At 41.4% G+C, this 18,380-nt stretch overlaps 1 protein-coding gene across 1 annotated transcript in view; it reads right to left on the bottom strand.

Moving 5' to 3' along the window:
• The window catches only part of LOC147333925 (CD226 antigen-like), a 51,113-nt gene extending 33,008 nt beyond the window's left edge, over nucleotides 1-18,105 (bottom strand). Inside the window, exons 1-3 of the mRNA XM_086285852.1 lie at nucleotides 17,631-18,105; nucleotides 16,798-17,127; nucleotides 14,004-14,336 (exon numbers count right to left, since the gene is read on the bottom strand). Of these exons, the coding sequence (XP_086141978.1) occupies nucleotides 14,004-14,336; nucleotides 16,798-17,127; nucleotides 17,631-17,811 (844 nt within the window). The 5' untranslated portion in view covers nucleotides 17,812-18,105. The remainder of the gene's footprint in view (nucleotides 1-14,003; nucleotides 14,337-16,797; nucleotides 17,128-17,630) is intronic.
• Between the last annotated feature and the right edge of the window lie 275 nt (nucleotides 18,106-18,380).

Below are 18,380 nucleotides of genomic sequence, written 5' to 3'. Positions count from 1 at the left end.
AACCATCTCCAGTGATCAGTCTGTCCACACAGCAGATTCAGGTTCATTCATTGTTTTATACATAAGAGCTGTTTTCAGGCAAAGCCAAAGAGCAGCCATGTTTACCCACAGCATTCAATTACAGAGGAAGATGTCTATGAAGTTTCTCAAAGGCACTTCAGAAAGAGATGTTTGCAGGGACATGCTCAAAAGGTTTAAGCTGTAATAAAAACAATGAAAAAAAATCATCCAACAGGTTTACATGTAACTATCACTATCACTTACATACTGCTTATATTTCAATTATTCACAGAAAGAATTCACTCATAACTGTCTTTGTCTTTTAAAAAAAGTATTTATTTATTTCTTTTACAGAAAAATATGAAAACAGTGTTCATGAAGGTACAGTAGGCACATATGAACTGAGTAAAACAACACAAACACAAAAAAAAGTGCAAAGGTTTTGGAGCTAGTTTGGTTTGTAAGGCACAATCCATCTTACTTTGGTACAAAATCCTAGGAGTGGAGCAGCTGAGCTTCACACTGTCAGGCCATAAAAATAAGAACCATCATTTTAACAGTCAGTGCAGAAGCTCTAACAGTGGAGTGATGTTTGGAGTTTTATGCTTTGGTCAGACCAGAGAACAGAGCATTATTTCATTACACTGACTGCTGATTAAACACTGATCTCACTGCTGGAATAATTAATGCCACACTGTTGTGCTTTCAAGTTCTAATGTAATGCACTCATGTTCATATATTAGTGTTACTGATCATAAAGTTCTGTATAAACCACACATTCATACAGCACATTCAAAGCAAGTCAAATCTGGCCTTAATGTCAGGTTAAAGAAAAGTTGAAGAGGTTGTCAAACTTCTTATTGTAGGATGACAGTTTGTAAAATAAACATAAAAGAGCTCTATATCTCTGTGTGGTTCTCCAGCTGTACCATGGCACATAAAAATTCACCTCAGAGGGTCATTAATATGGTCCAAAAAACTAAATAATTGGACATCCTCTTCCCTCCCTGAAGGACCTGTACAGCACTCACTGTCTCAAGAGGGCATGCAGCATCCTACGGGACTGTACACAACCAGGACACCAGCTTGCTGCCATCTGGCAGGAGACTCAGGCTGCTGAGATTGCGCACAAACAGACTAAAGAACATCTTTAAGCAATAACCCTAATCAGTGAAAACAGCTGGAGGCCAACAATAATGTGCAATGAATATTCATTTTTTAATCTATCTTTTTAGACGTTTTTTGCAGTTTTTATCCACTTTATAGTTTCCTGTGTTGTGTTTAGTTGTGCTTAGTGCTGATGTGGGACAGTTTTCTAATTTCTTAGTACTATTGTACTAAGTATGACTGCAATCACAATAAAGAGTTATTTTATCCTATCCTCTATCCATCCATTCACTTCTGCTTATCCTTTTCAGGGTCGCGGGGGCGCTAGAGCCTATCCCAGCTGTCATAGGGTGAGAGGCGGGGTACGCCCTGGACAGGTCGCCAGTCTGTCGCAGGGCCAACACACAGGGACAGACAACCATTCACACTCACATTCACTCGCACATTCACACCTAGTGACAATTTGGATTATCCAATTAACCTATCCCCACAAGCTGCATGTCTTTGGACGGTGGGAGGAAGCCAGAGTACCCGGCTGGAGTACCTGGAGGGAACCCACGCAAACACGGGGAGAACATGCAAACTCCACACAGAAAGACCCCGGCCTGATGGTGGAATTGAACTCAGGACCTTCTTGCTGTGCGGCAACAGTGCTAACCACCGTGCTATCCTATCTTATTTAATTTAAGTTAACTTAAGTCCATTAAACTTCAAGTAAATGTAGTTTATATAACATTTCTACATCCAAACTGTCCTTGATCATCTTTCTTTCTTTGAAAGCACTTTGTTTGAACAGCAGCAGGATCAGAGTTCGTCTGTGAATACTTAACAGAACTTCCAACCTGTTTGCCACCTTTTATATTTGTCTTCTTTTTTTTGTAGATCAGAAAAATAACACAAGGAAGAAGCAAAATTCCCAGAATCCCACCAACTATCAGACCAATCTTCCATACAGGATATCCTCCTGTCTGACCTGCAGGTGAGAAACAGGTGTGAGGTGTCAGCTGTCAGGTAGGTGATGAGTGAAGAACAGAACAGAATCCATTTCCTCTTCTAGTTTTAGCAGATGAGGTTAAAAAAATAATTCACAACATGTATAAAGGGTGAAAATGTTCATACTAGTGATTTTTTCTGCTTTTTCATTTAAAAACAGGATCTGACTAAAACTGCAGTCTCCAATCTTGTTTTCACCCAAAAAAAAAAAAAAAATATGAAAATAAAAAGTACTACTTAACAGGTCTGACAGCTCATTCGGGGTCAGAGGTCATGTTGGGTTCATCCAGCTGTTCTTCATAATTTGACCGTTTGGCTGCAGACTGTGAGCTCATTAAAACATGTCTGAGACTTTTGGAAGGTTAGATCCTCGACTCTCTGAACATGTGTTTGTTTATTATGAGGCTGAAACATCTGAACCTGTGATTCAGTGATAACAGCTCTGTCACACCAAGCAAACTACACTGCGTACACAACTTACAACCTTTATATACGTCTGTCAGTTTGCGCATATATATATATATATATATATATATATATATATATATGACAGGCACCACCGGGCTCGAAATATCGAACCGTGACACCAAAGTATTGAACCGAACCGAGAATTTTCTGTATCGTTGCACCCATAATACACACACATATACATATATATACATAAATACATATATTAGAGCTGGGCGATAGAACGATAACGATATGTATCGCGATATAACTTTTACTCGATAGAGAAATTAAGCTATCGCGATAGACCTCGCCGCTCTTGTCCTTTTTTTTTAATTTTTTTTTTTAAAAAGGTCAGCCAATCCAAATTAAGTAGCGCAGAGCCGAACCAATCACAGCCGCAGCGTCACGTCACGTGACTTGTTACGTACAGCACAAGTGCCAAGCTGCACGTGTGTTTGTTTGGGAAGCAGCCAGCAGGTAATGGAGCCAGCGCATAATGGAGGAAATGAGTGTGCCGACTGGAAAATTCAACCGAGCGTGACCGAAGAAAAACCAGATGATGGTTCCAATGCCGGAGAGATTGTCGAACGGAAGAGCCATAGAAGTTCCGTAGTGTGAAGGTATTTCGGCTATTTCAAGTCTGACAAAAAACAGAGTAGCGTGCACTGTAAATGTGCCGAAAGCAAGTCTGGAAATACAATAAACTGGTGCATGCGTCACATTGTGCGCCACGTTATTGTTTCGGTGAAATGAATTTCTACAATACTGTTACTGTTAATTCTACTCTCTGCAGTGTTTAAATGCTTACATATACACACAGTTACTGTCCGTCCACACATACGACTCGGTTCTGCTTCTATGCCGCAGCTTTGTTTACTTTTTCCCACCGAGGCTTCTAGACTTCTGATTGGCCAACATTTCTGCACGGTTAGGAATCTAGCTCCACCTGCTGCTTTGGCATGTTCATAGCAGCGTTTTCCTTCATTTCTGCCTTTATGTGTGGACGGGATTATTTTTTAAAACGAAAACGGAAAATCTCCGTTTTCAAAAATACCCGTGTACGTGTGGACGTAGCCTCAGTCTCTGACTGAAAGCGCTAATTCGTCATTCGGCTTTTGTCAGACTAAAGTAACTGTTAAAACTGTTTGAAAAGCTCAGCTATACAACAAGGAGAGATTGAGAATTTCCTTTTAGTTCTCAGTTTATTTGATATTGACAAAAGTTAGTCAGTTTTGTCTGTTCTTCTGTAAAACAAACTAAGATTTATTTTTAGAATTAATATTTTGTTTCTAAGTGGAATTGACAATTTAGTAGTCTGTTTCGTTTGTTCTATTTTGAAACTTAAACGCTTTAGCGGCTGCCTTTTGTGTAGTTTGCAATATTTGCCTTTATTTATCTGAAAAAGTCTCATGTTCCTTAAGTACATCTACCCTGTTGAACTTATTATGGGAAATAAATATTTAAATAAAAACAAGCTGCTGATTATTTCACATTTTACTTGTGAGCAACTAACTCTAACATATATACATACACATACAGGGAGTAGAGATGGACCGATCCGATATTACGTATCGGTATCGGTCCGATACTGACCAGCTCAGTGCGCACTCGCAGAGCAGATTCTCCACACGGAGCGGACATACCCGGACTCTCTCATCATTGCTCTTGGGGACTTTAACAAAGCCAATCTGAGCCATGAGCTTCCGAAATACAAGCAGTATATTAAATGCCCGACCAGAGAGGAGAGGACATTAGACCACTGCTACAGCACGATCAGCGGGGCCTATCGCGCGGTGCCGCGCGCTTCACTCGGACTTTCTGATCACGTCATGATCCACCTAATCCCCGCGTACAGACAGAGGCTGAAGCTCTCCAAACCTGTCGTGAGGACCAAGAAACTGTGGAGCAACGAGGCTGTGGAGGAGCTTCGCACGTGTTTGGAGACCACAGACTGGGACACAATGAAGGCTGCTTCTAACAGCTTGGACGAGTTTACGGACACTGTCACCTCCTATATCCACTTCTGTGAGGACAGCATTGTGCCATCACGCACCAGGGTGAGTTATAACAATGACAAACCCTGGTTTACCCCTAAACTCAAAAAGCTGTGGCTGGAAAAGAGTAAGGCGTTCAGAAGCGGAGACAGGGACTGCTACAGAGAGGCCAAGTACAGGTTCACTAAGGAAGTGGACATTGCCAAACATCAGCACTCTGAGAAGATGCAGCAGCAGATCTCAGAGAATGACTCGGCCTCTGTGTGGAAAGGTTTTAGGAATATTACAAACTACAAGCCTAAAACCCCCCACTCCACTGACGACTTGCTCTTGGCCAACACCCTCAACGACTTCTACTGTCGTTTTGACGAGCCATCAGGCAGCCTTCACACCTCCAACGACCCCAACAATAGAGGCACTTTGGACACTCATTCCCCCACCTCTCCCCCCTCCATAGAGCCATCACCACCTTCAAACTGTTCACCTGCAACACCCGCCCCCTCACCCCACACAAAAGAGGATTTCACACCACCTCCTCCGACCACAACTCTTCATATTCATGAAGCAGATGTGAGGAAGCTGTTTAGGAGTCTGAATGCTCGGAAAGCTCCCGGCCCAGACGGTGTGTCTCCTGCCACCCTCAGACACTGTGCAAACGAGCTGGCCCCAGTGTTTTCTGGCATCTTCAACTCCTCACTGCAGGCATGTCATGTGCCTGCCTGCTTCAAGTCCTCTACCATAATCCCTGTCCCCAAGAAACCTAGGATCACTGGACTAAATGACTACAGACCCGTGGCTCTGACATCTGTGGTCATGAAGTCATTTGAGCGCCTAGTTCTCTCCCATCTCAAGACCCTCACGGCCCCCCTCCTGGACCCCCTGCAGTTTGCATATAGAGCCAACAGGTCTGTAGACGACGCCATCAACATGGCCCTACACTTCATCCTGCAGCATCTGGACTCCCCAGGAACCTACGCCAGGATCCTGTTTGTGGACTTCAGCTCTGCCTTCAACACCATCCTTCCAGACCATCTCCGAGGCAAGCTTTCCCAGATGAATGTGCCTGATCCCATCTGCCGGTGGATCACTGACTTCCTGACGGACAGGAAGCAGCTCGTGAGGCTGGGGAAGAATGTCTCGGACTCCCGGACCATCAGCACCGGCTCCCCTCAGGGCTGTGTTCTTTCTCCTCTGCTCTTCTCCCTGTACACCAACTGCTGCACCTCCACCCACCAGTCTGTCAAGCTAATCAAGTTCGCAGATGACACCACCGTCATTGGGCTCATCTCTGACGGGGATGAGTCTGCCTACAGGAGGGAGGTTGAACGTCTGGTGTCCTGGTGCAGCCACAACAACCTGGTGCTGAATGCCCAGAAGACAGTGGAGATTATTGTGGACTTCAGGAAGCACACAGCCCCACTCCCCCCCATCATCCTGACTGACACCCCCATCACCTCTGTGGACTCATTCCGCTTCCTGGGTACCACCATCACCCAGGACCTGAAGTGGGAGCCCACCATCACCTCCGTCATCAAGAAAGCCCAGCAGAGGATGTACTTCCTGAGGCAGCTGAAGAAATTCAACCTGCCAACACGGACGATGATGCAGTTCTACACTGCAATCATCGAGTCCATCCTCACCTCCTCCATCACCGTGTGGTACGCTGGAGCCACTATCAGGGACAAACAGAGACTGCAGCGTGTTGTGCGCTCTGCTGAGAAGGTGATTGGCTGCAGACTCCCATCTCTGCAGGACCTGTACACCTCCAGGACACTGAGGCGTGCAGCCCGGATCTCAGCTGACCCTTCTCACCCTGGACACAGTCTGTTTGACCTGCTCCCCTCAGGCAGGAGGCTCCGGTCCATTCGCACCAGAACCTCTCGCCACAAGAACAGTTTCTTCCCCTCTGCTGTTGGACACATGAACAATAACCACATGACTGTCCCCGCCACTAACACATGACCCTACGCTGTGTCACTGCATCATTTCATGTCTGGCACTGATCACCACCTGCACTCATGTATATATCTTTCTACGTAGCACTCATAATTCTTATTCTCATGTATATATCTCATGTATATCTCATGCACATATCTTTCTTTCTACATAGCACTTTAATTCTTATTGTTTGCACTGAAGCACCGCAGCAATTTCCTAATGTTGTAAACCTCAACATCTGGCAATAAACCCATTCTGATTCTGATTCTGATTCTGATTCTAAATTACTGGATCGGATATCGGAGAAAAATAAAAAATGTAATCCGATCCATTAAATATCACGAAAGCAGCTCACAAAACTTGCGACACGCCGTAACTCACCTCAGAACGTTAGCACGTCAGAGCAGTATGCATCACGTGATAGAGCGGCTGTGGCATGCAGGACCGGTCGGTGGTCTGGATAGCATTTGGAGCTTCGCTAGCAACCCGGCATTTCATCTCCGACAAAGTTATCCCGAGAGAAGTAAAGCAAGTGTGTAAGTCCATCTCTGAATGTTTGTAAAGCATTCCTGCATTAAGCTTAACAAGCGACTGCCTCTTCTTGCTGCTACTTCAATCATGAAACTGCTTAACGATCAGCTGATCGGCTTTTCTGTCGCGAGTCCGTGTCTCTAGTTTGCTTTTGGCCCACTTTGCACCAGAAAGAGGAAACCAGCGGATAAACAACAGCAGCACGTTTAAGCTTGATAAGCTGTTGTTAGAATTTATTTAATATTACTTTCTACTCCAGGATCTTTTTCTACATAGCTGACGCTGGTAACTGTGCAGGGGCGGATCTAGCAAAGTTTAGCCAGGGGGGCCGATAGGGCATTAACAGGGAAAAGGGGGCACAAAGACATACTTTTCTTTCTTATTCTCATTTAAAATGTCTAGCTTTTAATAAATAATTATCTGACACCCAAAGTTTTAATTTGATGCAAAATGAATAGAAGTCCATTACTGTATATAGTGACTATTAAGTCTAATATATATACCCTAGTAAGCTATAGTACTTTTTCCTTTGGGAAGGTACCATCTGTGCAGTCTGCAATTTTGTTGAAGAAAGATGTTGAATCTATTTAATATTTCTTGAAAAATAATTGATTTCTGTGCATTTTTTTTTTCATACTGCATCAAATTAAGGTTGATTACGTCGATTAAGCATCATGAGGTGGAGTGTGAGGGGTGGTTCCCTATTTTTTATTTATTTATTTTTGTTGTTGCTGGGAGTTGGAACCCTATTAGTTAGGTTGCTTAATATTTATGCTAAGTACTCTTTAAAATACCAGAATAGGGAGGATGGTGTAGGTTTAAGTTTATTAGATTGATCAGTATTGCTGAACTATGAAATATTTTTTTTTGCATACAGGTATAACAGAATAGCTTTAGTGTAGTTTTGTTTTAAACTTGAGTATGAACTTATACAAAATGCAGCAAGATATTTAAAAAACAGCTTTGTTGATTAAAAAACACTATATCGGATTCATATCGGTATCGGCAGATATCCAAATTTATGATATCGGTATCGGTATCGGACATAAAAAAGTGGTATCGTGCCATCTCTAACAGGGAGTGCAGAATTATTAGGCAAGTTGTATTTTTGAGGAATAATTTTATTATTGAACAACAACCATGTTCTCAATGAACCCAAAAAACTCATTAATATCAAAGCTGAATGTTTTTGGAAGTAGTTTTTAGTTTGTTTTTAGTTTTAGCTATTTTAGGGGGATATCTGTGTGTGCAGGTGACTATTACTGTGCATAATTATTAGGCAACTTAACAAAAAACAAATATATACCCATTTCAAATATACATTTCTGACATTCAAAAACAAAACAAAAACAAATCAGCGACCAATATAGCCACCTTTCTTTGCAAGGACACTCAAAAGCCTGCCATCCATGGATTCTGTCAGTGTTTTGATCTGTTCACCATCAACATTGCGTGCAGCAGCAACCACAGCCTCCCAGACACTGTTCAGAGAGGTGTACTGTTTTCCCTCCTTGTAAATCTCACATTTGATGATGGACCACAGGTTCTCAATGGGGTTCAGATCAGGTGAACAAGGAGGCCATGTCATTAGTTTTTCTTCTTTTATACCCTTTCTTGCCAGCCACGCTGTGGAGTACTTGGACGCGTGTGATGGAGCATTGTCCTGCATGAAAATCATGTTTTTCTTGAAGGATGCAGACTTCTTCCTGTACCACTGCTTGAAGAAGGTGTCTTCCAGAAACTGGCAGTAGGACTGGGAGTTGAGCTCGACTCCATCCTCAACCCGAAAAGGCCCCACAAGCTCATCTTTGATGATACCAGCCCAAACCAGTACTCCACCTCCACCTTGCTGGCGTCTGAGTCGGACTGGAGCTCTCTGCCCTTTACCAATCCAGCCACGGGCCCATCCATCTGGCCCATCAAGACTCACTCTCATTTCATCAGTCCATAAAACCTTAGAAAAATCAGTCTTGAGATATTTCTTGGCCCAGTCTTGACATTTCAGCTCGTGTGTCTTGTTCAGTGGTGGTCGTCTTTCAGCCTTTCTTACCTTGGCCATGTCTCTGAGTATTGCACACCTTGTGCTTTTGGGCACTCCAGTGATGTTGCAGCTCTGAAATATGGCCAAACTGGTGGCGAGTGGCATCTTGGCAGCTGCACGCTTGACTTTTCTCAGTTCATGGGCAGTTATTTTGCGCCTTGGTTTTTCCACACGCTTCTTGCGACCCTGTTGACTATTTTGAATGAAACGGTTGATTGTTCGATGATCACGCTTCAGAAGCTTTGCAATTTTGAGACTGCTGCATCTCACTATTTTTGACTTTTCTGAGCCTGTCAAGTCCTTCTTTTGACCCATTTTGCCAAAGGAAAGGAAGTTGCCTAATAATTGTGCACACCTGATATAGGGTGTTGATGTCATTAGACCACACCCCTTCTCATTACAGAGATGCACATCACCTAATATGCTTAATTGGTAGTAGGCTTTCGAGCCTATACAGCTTGGAGTAAGACAACATGCATGAAGAGGATGATGTGGACAAAATACTCATTTGCCTAATAATTCTGCACTCCCTGTATATACACATATACACTAGGGGTGCAACGATACACAAAATTCACGGTTCGGTTCGGTTCGATACTTTGGTGTCACGGTTCGATATTTTTTCGATACAAAAAAAATGTTCATGCCTTTTTAATTTGTCATTTATTAAAATTATAAATATATATTTTAACATAAAAGTACAGTTTTTAAATTTAACCCTAACCCTTGTGCGTGTTGTTTTTTAGCTCGTCATATTGCAGCCACAGAAATTCTTTTGTCCATGAAACCATAAAGCTGCACTTTCTTTTTGCCTTATAAGTCTGATTTGTCATAACTTCTCCGTTTTGTGGTAAGCTTTTCTTTGGCTGTCACTTCTTCACCCTGACCTGTCTTATTTGGCTCAGCAGAACTAAAATATATATCTGTCTGTGAAGGTTCTCAGTCATCCAGGTCATCGTAGTGAAATATATATCCTGCCGCACTCACATAAGCTCAGCGATTCTCTGCGCAATCAACCTCTCACATGTTTAAGCTGCGGGAGATTTCACTTGTCATGTTTGCATAGTAAGCTAACAATTAATAAGACGATGTCAGAGGAATTGGTGCACAAATTATCATCACTCACAGAGCAGTGCTGTCGCTCTCTATACACAGTTCGCACGATTGCAAAGTGAAAGCAAAAAAACAAGCGCAAATTCAAACACGATTTCAATATGTCACATATTGACAGTGGCTCACCCAATGACATAATTACCCAGCTACATTTCTGAAAGAATGCAAAAGCATTGACATATATTTCTCCTTCCTACAATAGCCTGACAGGCAGGGCAGAGATAGCCCCGGGACGTCGGGCTAGCGATATTGCGAGCCCTGTATCTGATTGAGGAATCACTCATCTTTGGAAAAGAGAGTTTATTACAGAGAAATGTCTCTTTCCAAAATACAAGCTATACTATCCTTTTCTTCTGGGCTATATTCTCAGCAGCATATTAAACATATCAGGTCTCCAATAAGGAGAATCCTGTGCTAACAGCTGTCTAAATGACTCGGCTAAAGTTTGTAGCATGCATGCTTGTTGTTTTTGTCTTTGCACTAGGATGATGTCGGTGTAAATGTGCAGTCATATTCGTTGTGTTCCCACTAGTGCTTTCAGGTTAATCTCGTTGAAATAACCTTAACGCCACAACATGGCAAATCTCCGTTAACGAGCTACCCTATACAGAGGGGCTAGACGGCCAACACGTTAACGAGCTAACTGCGCTAACACACTAGCTCCCACCCATGTAATTGAGCATTGCATGGCACATCCAACATACTGTTTTACTTTAGTCCATGACTCGCTTACCTTCAGGGTCATACGTCACATGAAAACCAAAATAATTCCAAACGCCAGATCTGAATGAGGGTGGGGAGGTCCACTTCTGTCTCGCTAGCTTGCCCTGCACTCTTCCTTCTGACCATGCTGTCTGTGTTGAGTGCTCAGTGAATCTGCGTTCGACTACTCCGCCTAGGCTGCACTCTCGAGCCTAGGCGGAGTAGTCAAATGCAGATTCACTGAACGCTCAACACAGACAGCATCGTCAGAAGGAAAGTTGATAAAATAAATTACAAATTTTGTATTGTTCTTTTTTTTTCTCCCCTTTGGTTTTCTTTCTTTCTCTCCCCCTCTTTCTTTCATTCTTTCCCCCTGTCCTATCCCACAGTCATGTCTGTCCCGTTTGCAACTGAAAATAAAATAAATTCATAATTATAATAAAGGTCAATCAAATGGACCAATATGATGATCCACTTAAAATAAATCCTCTTGGCATCTTTCTTGGCCTCAAGACAACAATTCTGATGGCTATAGATCCAAACGGGACACAAAAAAAAAAAAAAAAAAAAAAAAAAAAAAATTGAAAAAAATTGTATTGTTCGATACATATGCGTACCGAACCGAAAGCACTGTATCGAACGGTTCAATATCGATAAGAATATCGTTGCACCCCTAATCACGATATAAGCCAAATAACTATATTTGTAAGATTTAAATGTGCCATTTGTCATTTAAAAAGAAAAAAAAAAAAAAAAAAAAAAAAAAAAAAAAAAAAAAGATTTAAATGTGCCGTTGCTCACAAGTAAAATGTGAAATAATCAGCAGCTTGTTTGGATTTAAATATTTATTTCTCATAATAAGTTCAACAGGGTAGATGTACTTAAGGAACATGAGACTTTTTCAGATAAATAAAGGCAAATATTGCAAACTACACAAAAGGCAGCCGCTAAAGCGTTTAAGTTTCAAAATAGAACAAACAAAACAGACTAAATTGTCAATACCACTTAGAAACAAAATATTAATTCTAAAAATAAATCTTAGTTTGTTTAACAGAAGAACAGACAAAATTGACTAAGTTTTGTCAATATCAAATAAACTGAGAACTAAAAGGAAATTCTCAATCTCTCCTTGTTGTATAGCTGAGCTTTTCAAACAGTTTTAACAGTTACTTTAGTCTGACAAAAGCCGAATGACGAATTAGCGCTTCCAGTCAGAGATGAGCATGCACTGCTTTATTGTATTTCCAGACTTGCTTTCGGCACAATTTACAGTGCGCGCTACTCTGTTTTTTGTCAGACTTGAAAAAGCCGAAATACCTTCACACTACGGAACTTCTATGGCTCTTCCGTTCGACAATCTCATTGGAACCATCATCTGTTTTCTCTTCGGTAACCTTCGGTCACGCTCTCGGTGGATTTTTCTCTAGTCGGCACACTCATTTCCTCCATTACCCGAAAATCATTCATAATATTTATAAAGTGAGAAAATGTTAATGTTGATCTTTCTGCTTTTTATTTAAAAACATGATCTGACCAAAACTGCAGTCTGGAATCTTGCTTTCACCATAAAAAAATCATATTTTTTTTCAAATACACAGGTCTAACAGCTGCTTCGGGGTCAGAGGTCATGTTGGGTTGATCCAGCTGTTCTTTATAATTTGACCTGTTTGGCTGCAGACTGTGAGAGCTCATTAAAACATGTCTGAGACTTTTGGAAGGTCAAATCCTCGACTCTCTGAAAACGTGTTTGTTTATTATGAGGCTGAAACATCTGAACCTGTGATTCAGTGACAACAGCTCTGTCACACCAAACACTGTGTACACAGTTTACTACTTTTATATACGAAGCACTTCAAACAGTGCAATATATCAATACCATGCAATATATAATACTATATACCAAACATCATACTTACAGTTTGATATAATTGTTCAAAACAACCAAACATCTAAAAATAAAACTGACTTTTTAGGTTTCTACACTGAATAAATATCCAAAAACATTTTGACTGGTTAAAATCACGTTTGCAGAAGATTTGGTGGTTTCCTGGTGTAGAGTTACTAGAGTTAGAATAGAGTTAATAGTCCTTCTTTAATAATCCTTTGTTGTGCTCACTGCTTGTTTTATTCCTGTGTTTGATGATCAGAGTCTCTGTAAGTCATGAGTGTCGATGAACGATCAAATGAGAAACTCCAGGAAGTGCTGAGTGGACTGTGCCATGGGGGAAATATGATGTTGTTTATGTTTAATATTTATGCTGTTTAGCTTACATTTGAGTTATTCTGGATTTGATTAATTGACCTGTTAACATACACCAGGTCACCAGTGCATTACTTAAAGCTTTAGCAACATGCTAATTAAACATATGTTCAAGAAATAAAAAATATTAACTTCATCTGATCCAACATTCAGATTATTTTAAATGTGCGAGTCTGTAATCTCAGTGACTAACAGAGAACCTGAGTGTAAATGTGACCAGATGAAGTGTGAGGTTGTGAGAAAGTCTCTGACTGCATTCATAGATGTGTCCTTTCAGCTGCTCGCTCTGATCCAACCTTTGGTCTCTAAGAAGAGGCTTCAGGGAGATGTTTGCTACGTTGGACTGTAGGACCATCAGAAATGTGTGCAGTAACAAAACAGGCAGCACTGAAAGCAGCTCTAAGTGTTTGTGTTGTTCAATGATTTGTGCACAACAACAACAATGGGACCTCTCTCATCCATCAGTCACCATGTGGACATTTTTCTGACACGCTTTGAAGCTGATGGACGTTTTGTGTCTACACTAAGTACTTTTTCAGCAGCTATGGCACCGGCAGGATTCACTTTCACAGACTCACAACCACCAGCTTCACCCCTCCCCTCCCCCTCCAGCTGTAGGCTTTATCATTGAGTTTCCCCACACATGTTTACAGACGAGTTAGAGAGCAAGAGAAGAAGAGACATAAATGTCTTTGTTTCTGCTCTAACCAAACAATGCTGCTCTACAACTCTAGACTACCAGCCACAAAGACAACAGCTGGAGAAACATCTGTCTACCTCTGACATCCACCAGCTCATCCATACAACAAACACACATCAACAACCAGGAAGCAGCTTCACCTCTGATCACACACACTCAACTCTACTCACTCACCTGGAGGAACAACAACCAGTTTGATGAAGCTGTGTTTGAATGAGCGTGCTTCTACCATGAGGAAACGACACTCGTATGTTCCAGCATCATTAATCGTCACATCCTTCAGAATCAAAGACACGTCTCCATCCTTCATCTCTTTGTCCTGCAGATCCACCCGGTTCTTAAAAGATGGATGCTGGTCATCTAGAATAATATCACAACCAACTCGGAAAAGAACATTTCCTGACTTCAGGTCAGCTCTCTCCCACTCTAGAGCGAAGATGTTGTTGTTTGGAGCTCGACATGTCAGAGTGACGTCCTGTCCAGACTTAGCTGTGATGGTTTTCTGATCTGAAAGATGAAACAACACAGAGCAGAGAGGTTAAAGGTCAAAGTGCAATTATGATCAGAATGGTTGACTTTAAATATTTTGTTTATTTCCTTTGACATTTGAGTTTTATTTATTTTTTTCATTTTATTTTCAGTTACAGCAGCATGTTAATAGCAAAACTTTGAACATACAGTAGTTTGCTGTTCAGTTTTTACAATACCCCAAAAGATAACAGAAAGAAAACAAACAAACAAACTAAAGAAACCCCTACAAAACAAAAAACAAACAAACAACAACAACAAAAATAAAATGGATGGATGGTATCTGGTCATGACAATGTGGTCATTTTAAATGTTTCCATGTACATTAGAAAAGGCTGCCATGCCTCAAGAAATTTGGTGGTTGAACCTACCAGTGTATATCTCATCTTTTCTAAATGCAAAAACTTCATGAGCTCTGCAAGCCTCTGTTCATGTGTGGGAGGAGCTTCCTGCTTCCATCTTAAAAGTATAAGGCGCCTTGCAATGAGTGAAGCAAAGAATTTGAATAGTATTTTGGCAAAGTGATGTTTTGAGGTATCACCCCAAAGATTAGAGCAGAGGGATCATAATTAACGTTATATATGTCTGAAAAGGTGTTAAATATACCCATATGGAAAAGAAATAGAAAAAACTTATAAGACTTGCATAAGATGTGGCCTACTTCATACAATCAATCATATAAGGCTTATATGATTTACTCATGAAAGTGGCCACTTTCTCATTACTTTCTTATATTGTTTTAGTAAATATCCAAAACATACAAGTTTCATTTATATGATTTTCAAGGGATCTTAATCTGTTTTCACTCTTGTATGCTTTTCATACAAGCTTCACACAAGACAGATACAAACTTTATAAGATTTATATGCATCTTTTCCGTATGGGTAGACACCCAATAGTTATGAAGATTGGGGCCAAAAACTATGAAGGAGTGAACCTGTTTCTGCTTTACATCTGTTACACAGGGGGTCAGCCCATGTCTGGCACATATAGAAGAAGAGTGTACCCTATGGAGAAAACATAGAGCTCATCTGTTAAAGTCATCCCAAGGTCTTTCTCCCACTGAGCTTTAAGGATGGAGAGAGAAGGAGATTGAAGATCTAATAATATAGCATACATTTCTTTAATCGCCCCTCTCTTATGAGTGTTTATATTAATAATTTTATCCAAAGAAGTTTCCTCAGGTACTTCTGGAAATGAAGGAAATCGACTCTTTACAAAGTGGTGAACTTGTAAATAGCGGAAAAAATGTTTGCGAGGAACATTAAACTGCTTCAGGAGCTGCGTGAATGAGAAAAATTCCATCTGCAAAAAGGTCTTTGATATTTCTAAGTCCATTACCTTCCCATATTTTAAAGGCAGAATCCATCATTGAGGGTGGGAACATATGATTTGAGCTGATAGTGTAACCCAAACCTTACATTGCACCCAGATTCTGAGCGAGTCATACAACAAAGGGTTACATTTATAGGTGTACAGTTCTAATGGGAGAGCTGAACTCAACAAAGCTGATAGGCACATTTTGCCACAATTGGATGAGTCAATTTGGAGCCAAGCTGGAGTCTCTGTTGTAAAATTACTGATCCAGCATATTTCGAATATTTGCTGCCCAATAATAAGACTGAAAAATTGGCAAGGCTAATCCACCCATTGGCCTAGTCCTCTGCATGAAATCTTTACGAATTCATGGACTTTTGCCGTTCCAAATAAATGCAGGGATATGCTTATTCAGTGTTATAAAGGCTCTGACATATACAGCAGGAGATCGTCAGCATATACGGATATTTTGTGCTCCTGGTCAGCTCTGAAGATGCCCTTAATGCAACTGTCAGCTGTCAGCTTGGCTTTAATCGCCAATGGTTCAATTGATAACGCAAAAGGAGAGGGGATAAGGGACATCCTTGTCTCGTACCACGGAGAAGTGGGAAATAAGAAGAGAATAACAAATTTGTTCTAACACGTGCCATAGGTGAGGAGTCAAGTAACTGAATCCATGAAATGAAATTAGGGCCAAATCCAAATTTATTTAGAGTATAAAACAGATAATCCCACTCCACCCGTTCGAATGCTTTCTCAGCATTGTGTAATAAGGCAATTTAAGGGGCTGTAGTTGACTGTGATTCACTTTCACAGACTCACCACCAGCTTCACCCCTCCCCTCCCCCTCCAGCTGTAGGCTTTAACATTGAGCTTCCCCACACATGTTTACAGACGAGTTAGAGAGCAAGAGAAGAAGAGACGGATTCATAAATGTCTTTGTTTCTGCTCTAACCAAACAATGCTGCTCTACAACTCTAGACTACCAGCCACAAAGACAACAGCTGGAGAAACATCTGTCTACCTCTGACATCCACCAGCTCATCCATACAACAAACACACATCAACAACCAGGAAGCAGCTTCACCTCTGATCACACACACACTCAACTCTACTCACTCACCTGTAACAATCAGGTTGAGGCTGCTGATGGACTTCCATGAGCGAGTTTCTTCCATGAAGAAACGACACTCGTATGCTCCAGCGTCATGAACTGTCACATCCTTCAGAATCAAAGACACGTCTCCATCCTTCATCTGTCTGTCCTGCAGATCCACCCGGTTCTTAAAAGATGGATGCTGGTGTGTTGAATCAGGGAGACCATCCTGGTACAAAAGCACATAATCATCTCCCAGGTCAAATCTCTCCCACTTTATTACTCTAATGTTGTTGTTTGGAGCTCGACATGTCAGAGTGACGTCCTGTCCAGACTCAGCTGTGATGGTTTTCTGCTCTGAAAGAGGAAACAACACTTTGACATTTGAGTTTTTAGTCATGTTGGATTTAATGAACCTCTGAACATCCAGCAGGTCACCAGTGACCCACTGAGGGGGAATTTTAGCCTCATGCTAAACATGCAAAGTGTCAGAAACTACAAGATGTTAGCTTCCACAGAACAACAACATGTGCTGATAATAAGTGAACATAATGTGTGAGAGAAAGCAGCCTCTCATTATAAGACACTGTGAGTCTCTCCATGCTGCCTTTATGGAGCTACAGCTGTTTGTATACACTGAACAAGAAGCTTTGCAGCTGCATCCTGACTCCTGACACTACAACACATCACACTGACACACACATTACACTTCTTTGTCTCTGTCACAGCTGGATTACAGATGTTAAGTGTCCACCCAGCCTGGTGTCTCCTTCACACACAGACAAACTGAATCCAGATGAAAATAATCCTCCTGTACTTCTTGTTATCTCAGAGAGAACCTCAGTTTAGTTCAATCTCACCTGCAGAGACGAAGACAAGGACAAACAGCAAAGTGCAGCAGAGCAGCGCAGTGCCAGCAGCCATCTCTGTGTCAGTATTTGTGCTGATCCGACTCTTAGTTTGTAATAAAACTGAAAGTCTGCTTTGAAGAACAGATCTGACTTTCAGCAGCTCACTCTTACCCTGTAGTTTGTGGTTCATTTAAGAACCTTGGAAACCTTGGCTGTTTAGTTGAATCAACAGGTATTATCAGGCTGACGTCAGCATGATGTCATAAACACACGATAAAACATCAGAGTTTTAGTACAGCCTCTTGTTCTCTCCTGTAGTCTGAGTGTAGCCATTATAACAGTGAGACGGCACTGCCACCATGAGGTCAAACTGGAGCATTGCAGGTAATAATTCTCATCCTGAACACTGTTGGAACATCAGACCTCCTCACGCTTTGAACTCATTGTGATTCTAAATATTTCTAGTTTCACTTTGACCCCAACCCTAACCCTGAAATGGGCTGTACAGCTTTTATACTTTGACAATGACAAAATATTATTATCTTCTCCCAAATCCAACGTGGCAGTCTGCTGCGAATCCTCCCCGTCCACATCCGACCTCACCTGGTATCTGCTCCTCCTGGAATCAGAAACACATGGACACAAAAACACATCCTGCCTTGATTATCTAATGTTATCCTTCAGCTTATTCTAAGGCCCAGTTCAGGACGTCATGTTTGGACTTCCTGACCCAGAGACTTATAGAAAACAATTATCAGT

This window comes from Aulonocara sp. 'chitande type north' Nkhata Bay, linkage group LG3 (genome assembly GCF_057382095.1).
Source record: "Aulonocara sp. 'chitande type north' Nkhata Bay isolate Kocher_YH1m ecotype deep benthic linkage group LG3, A_spYH_male_GT1.1, whole genome shotgun sequence".
Lineage (NCBI taxonomy): Eukaryota > Metazoa > Chordata > Actinopteri > Cichliformes > Cichlidae > Aulonocara > Aulonocara sp. 'chitande type north' Nkhata Bay.
Note: the sequence above shows the minus strand (reverse complement) of the source record. Positions and strands in the feature narration are given on the sequence as shown.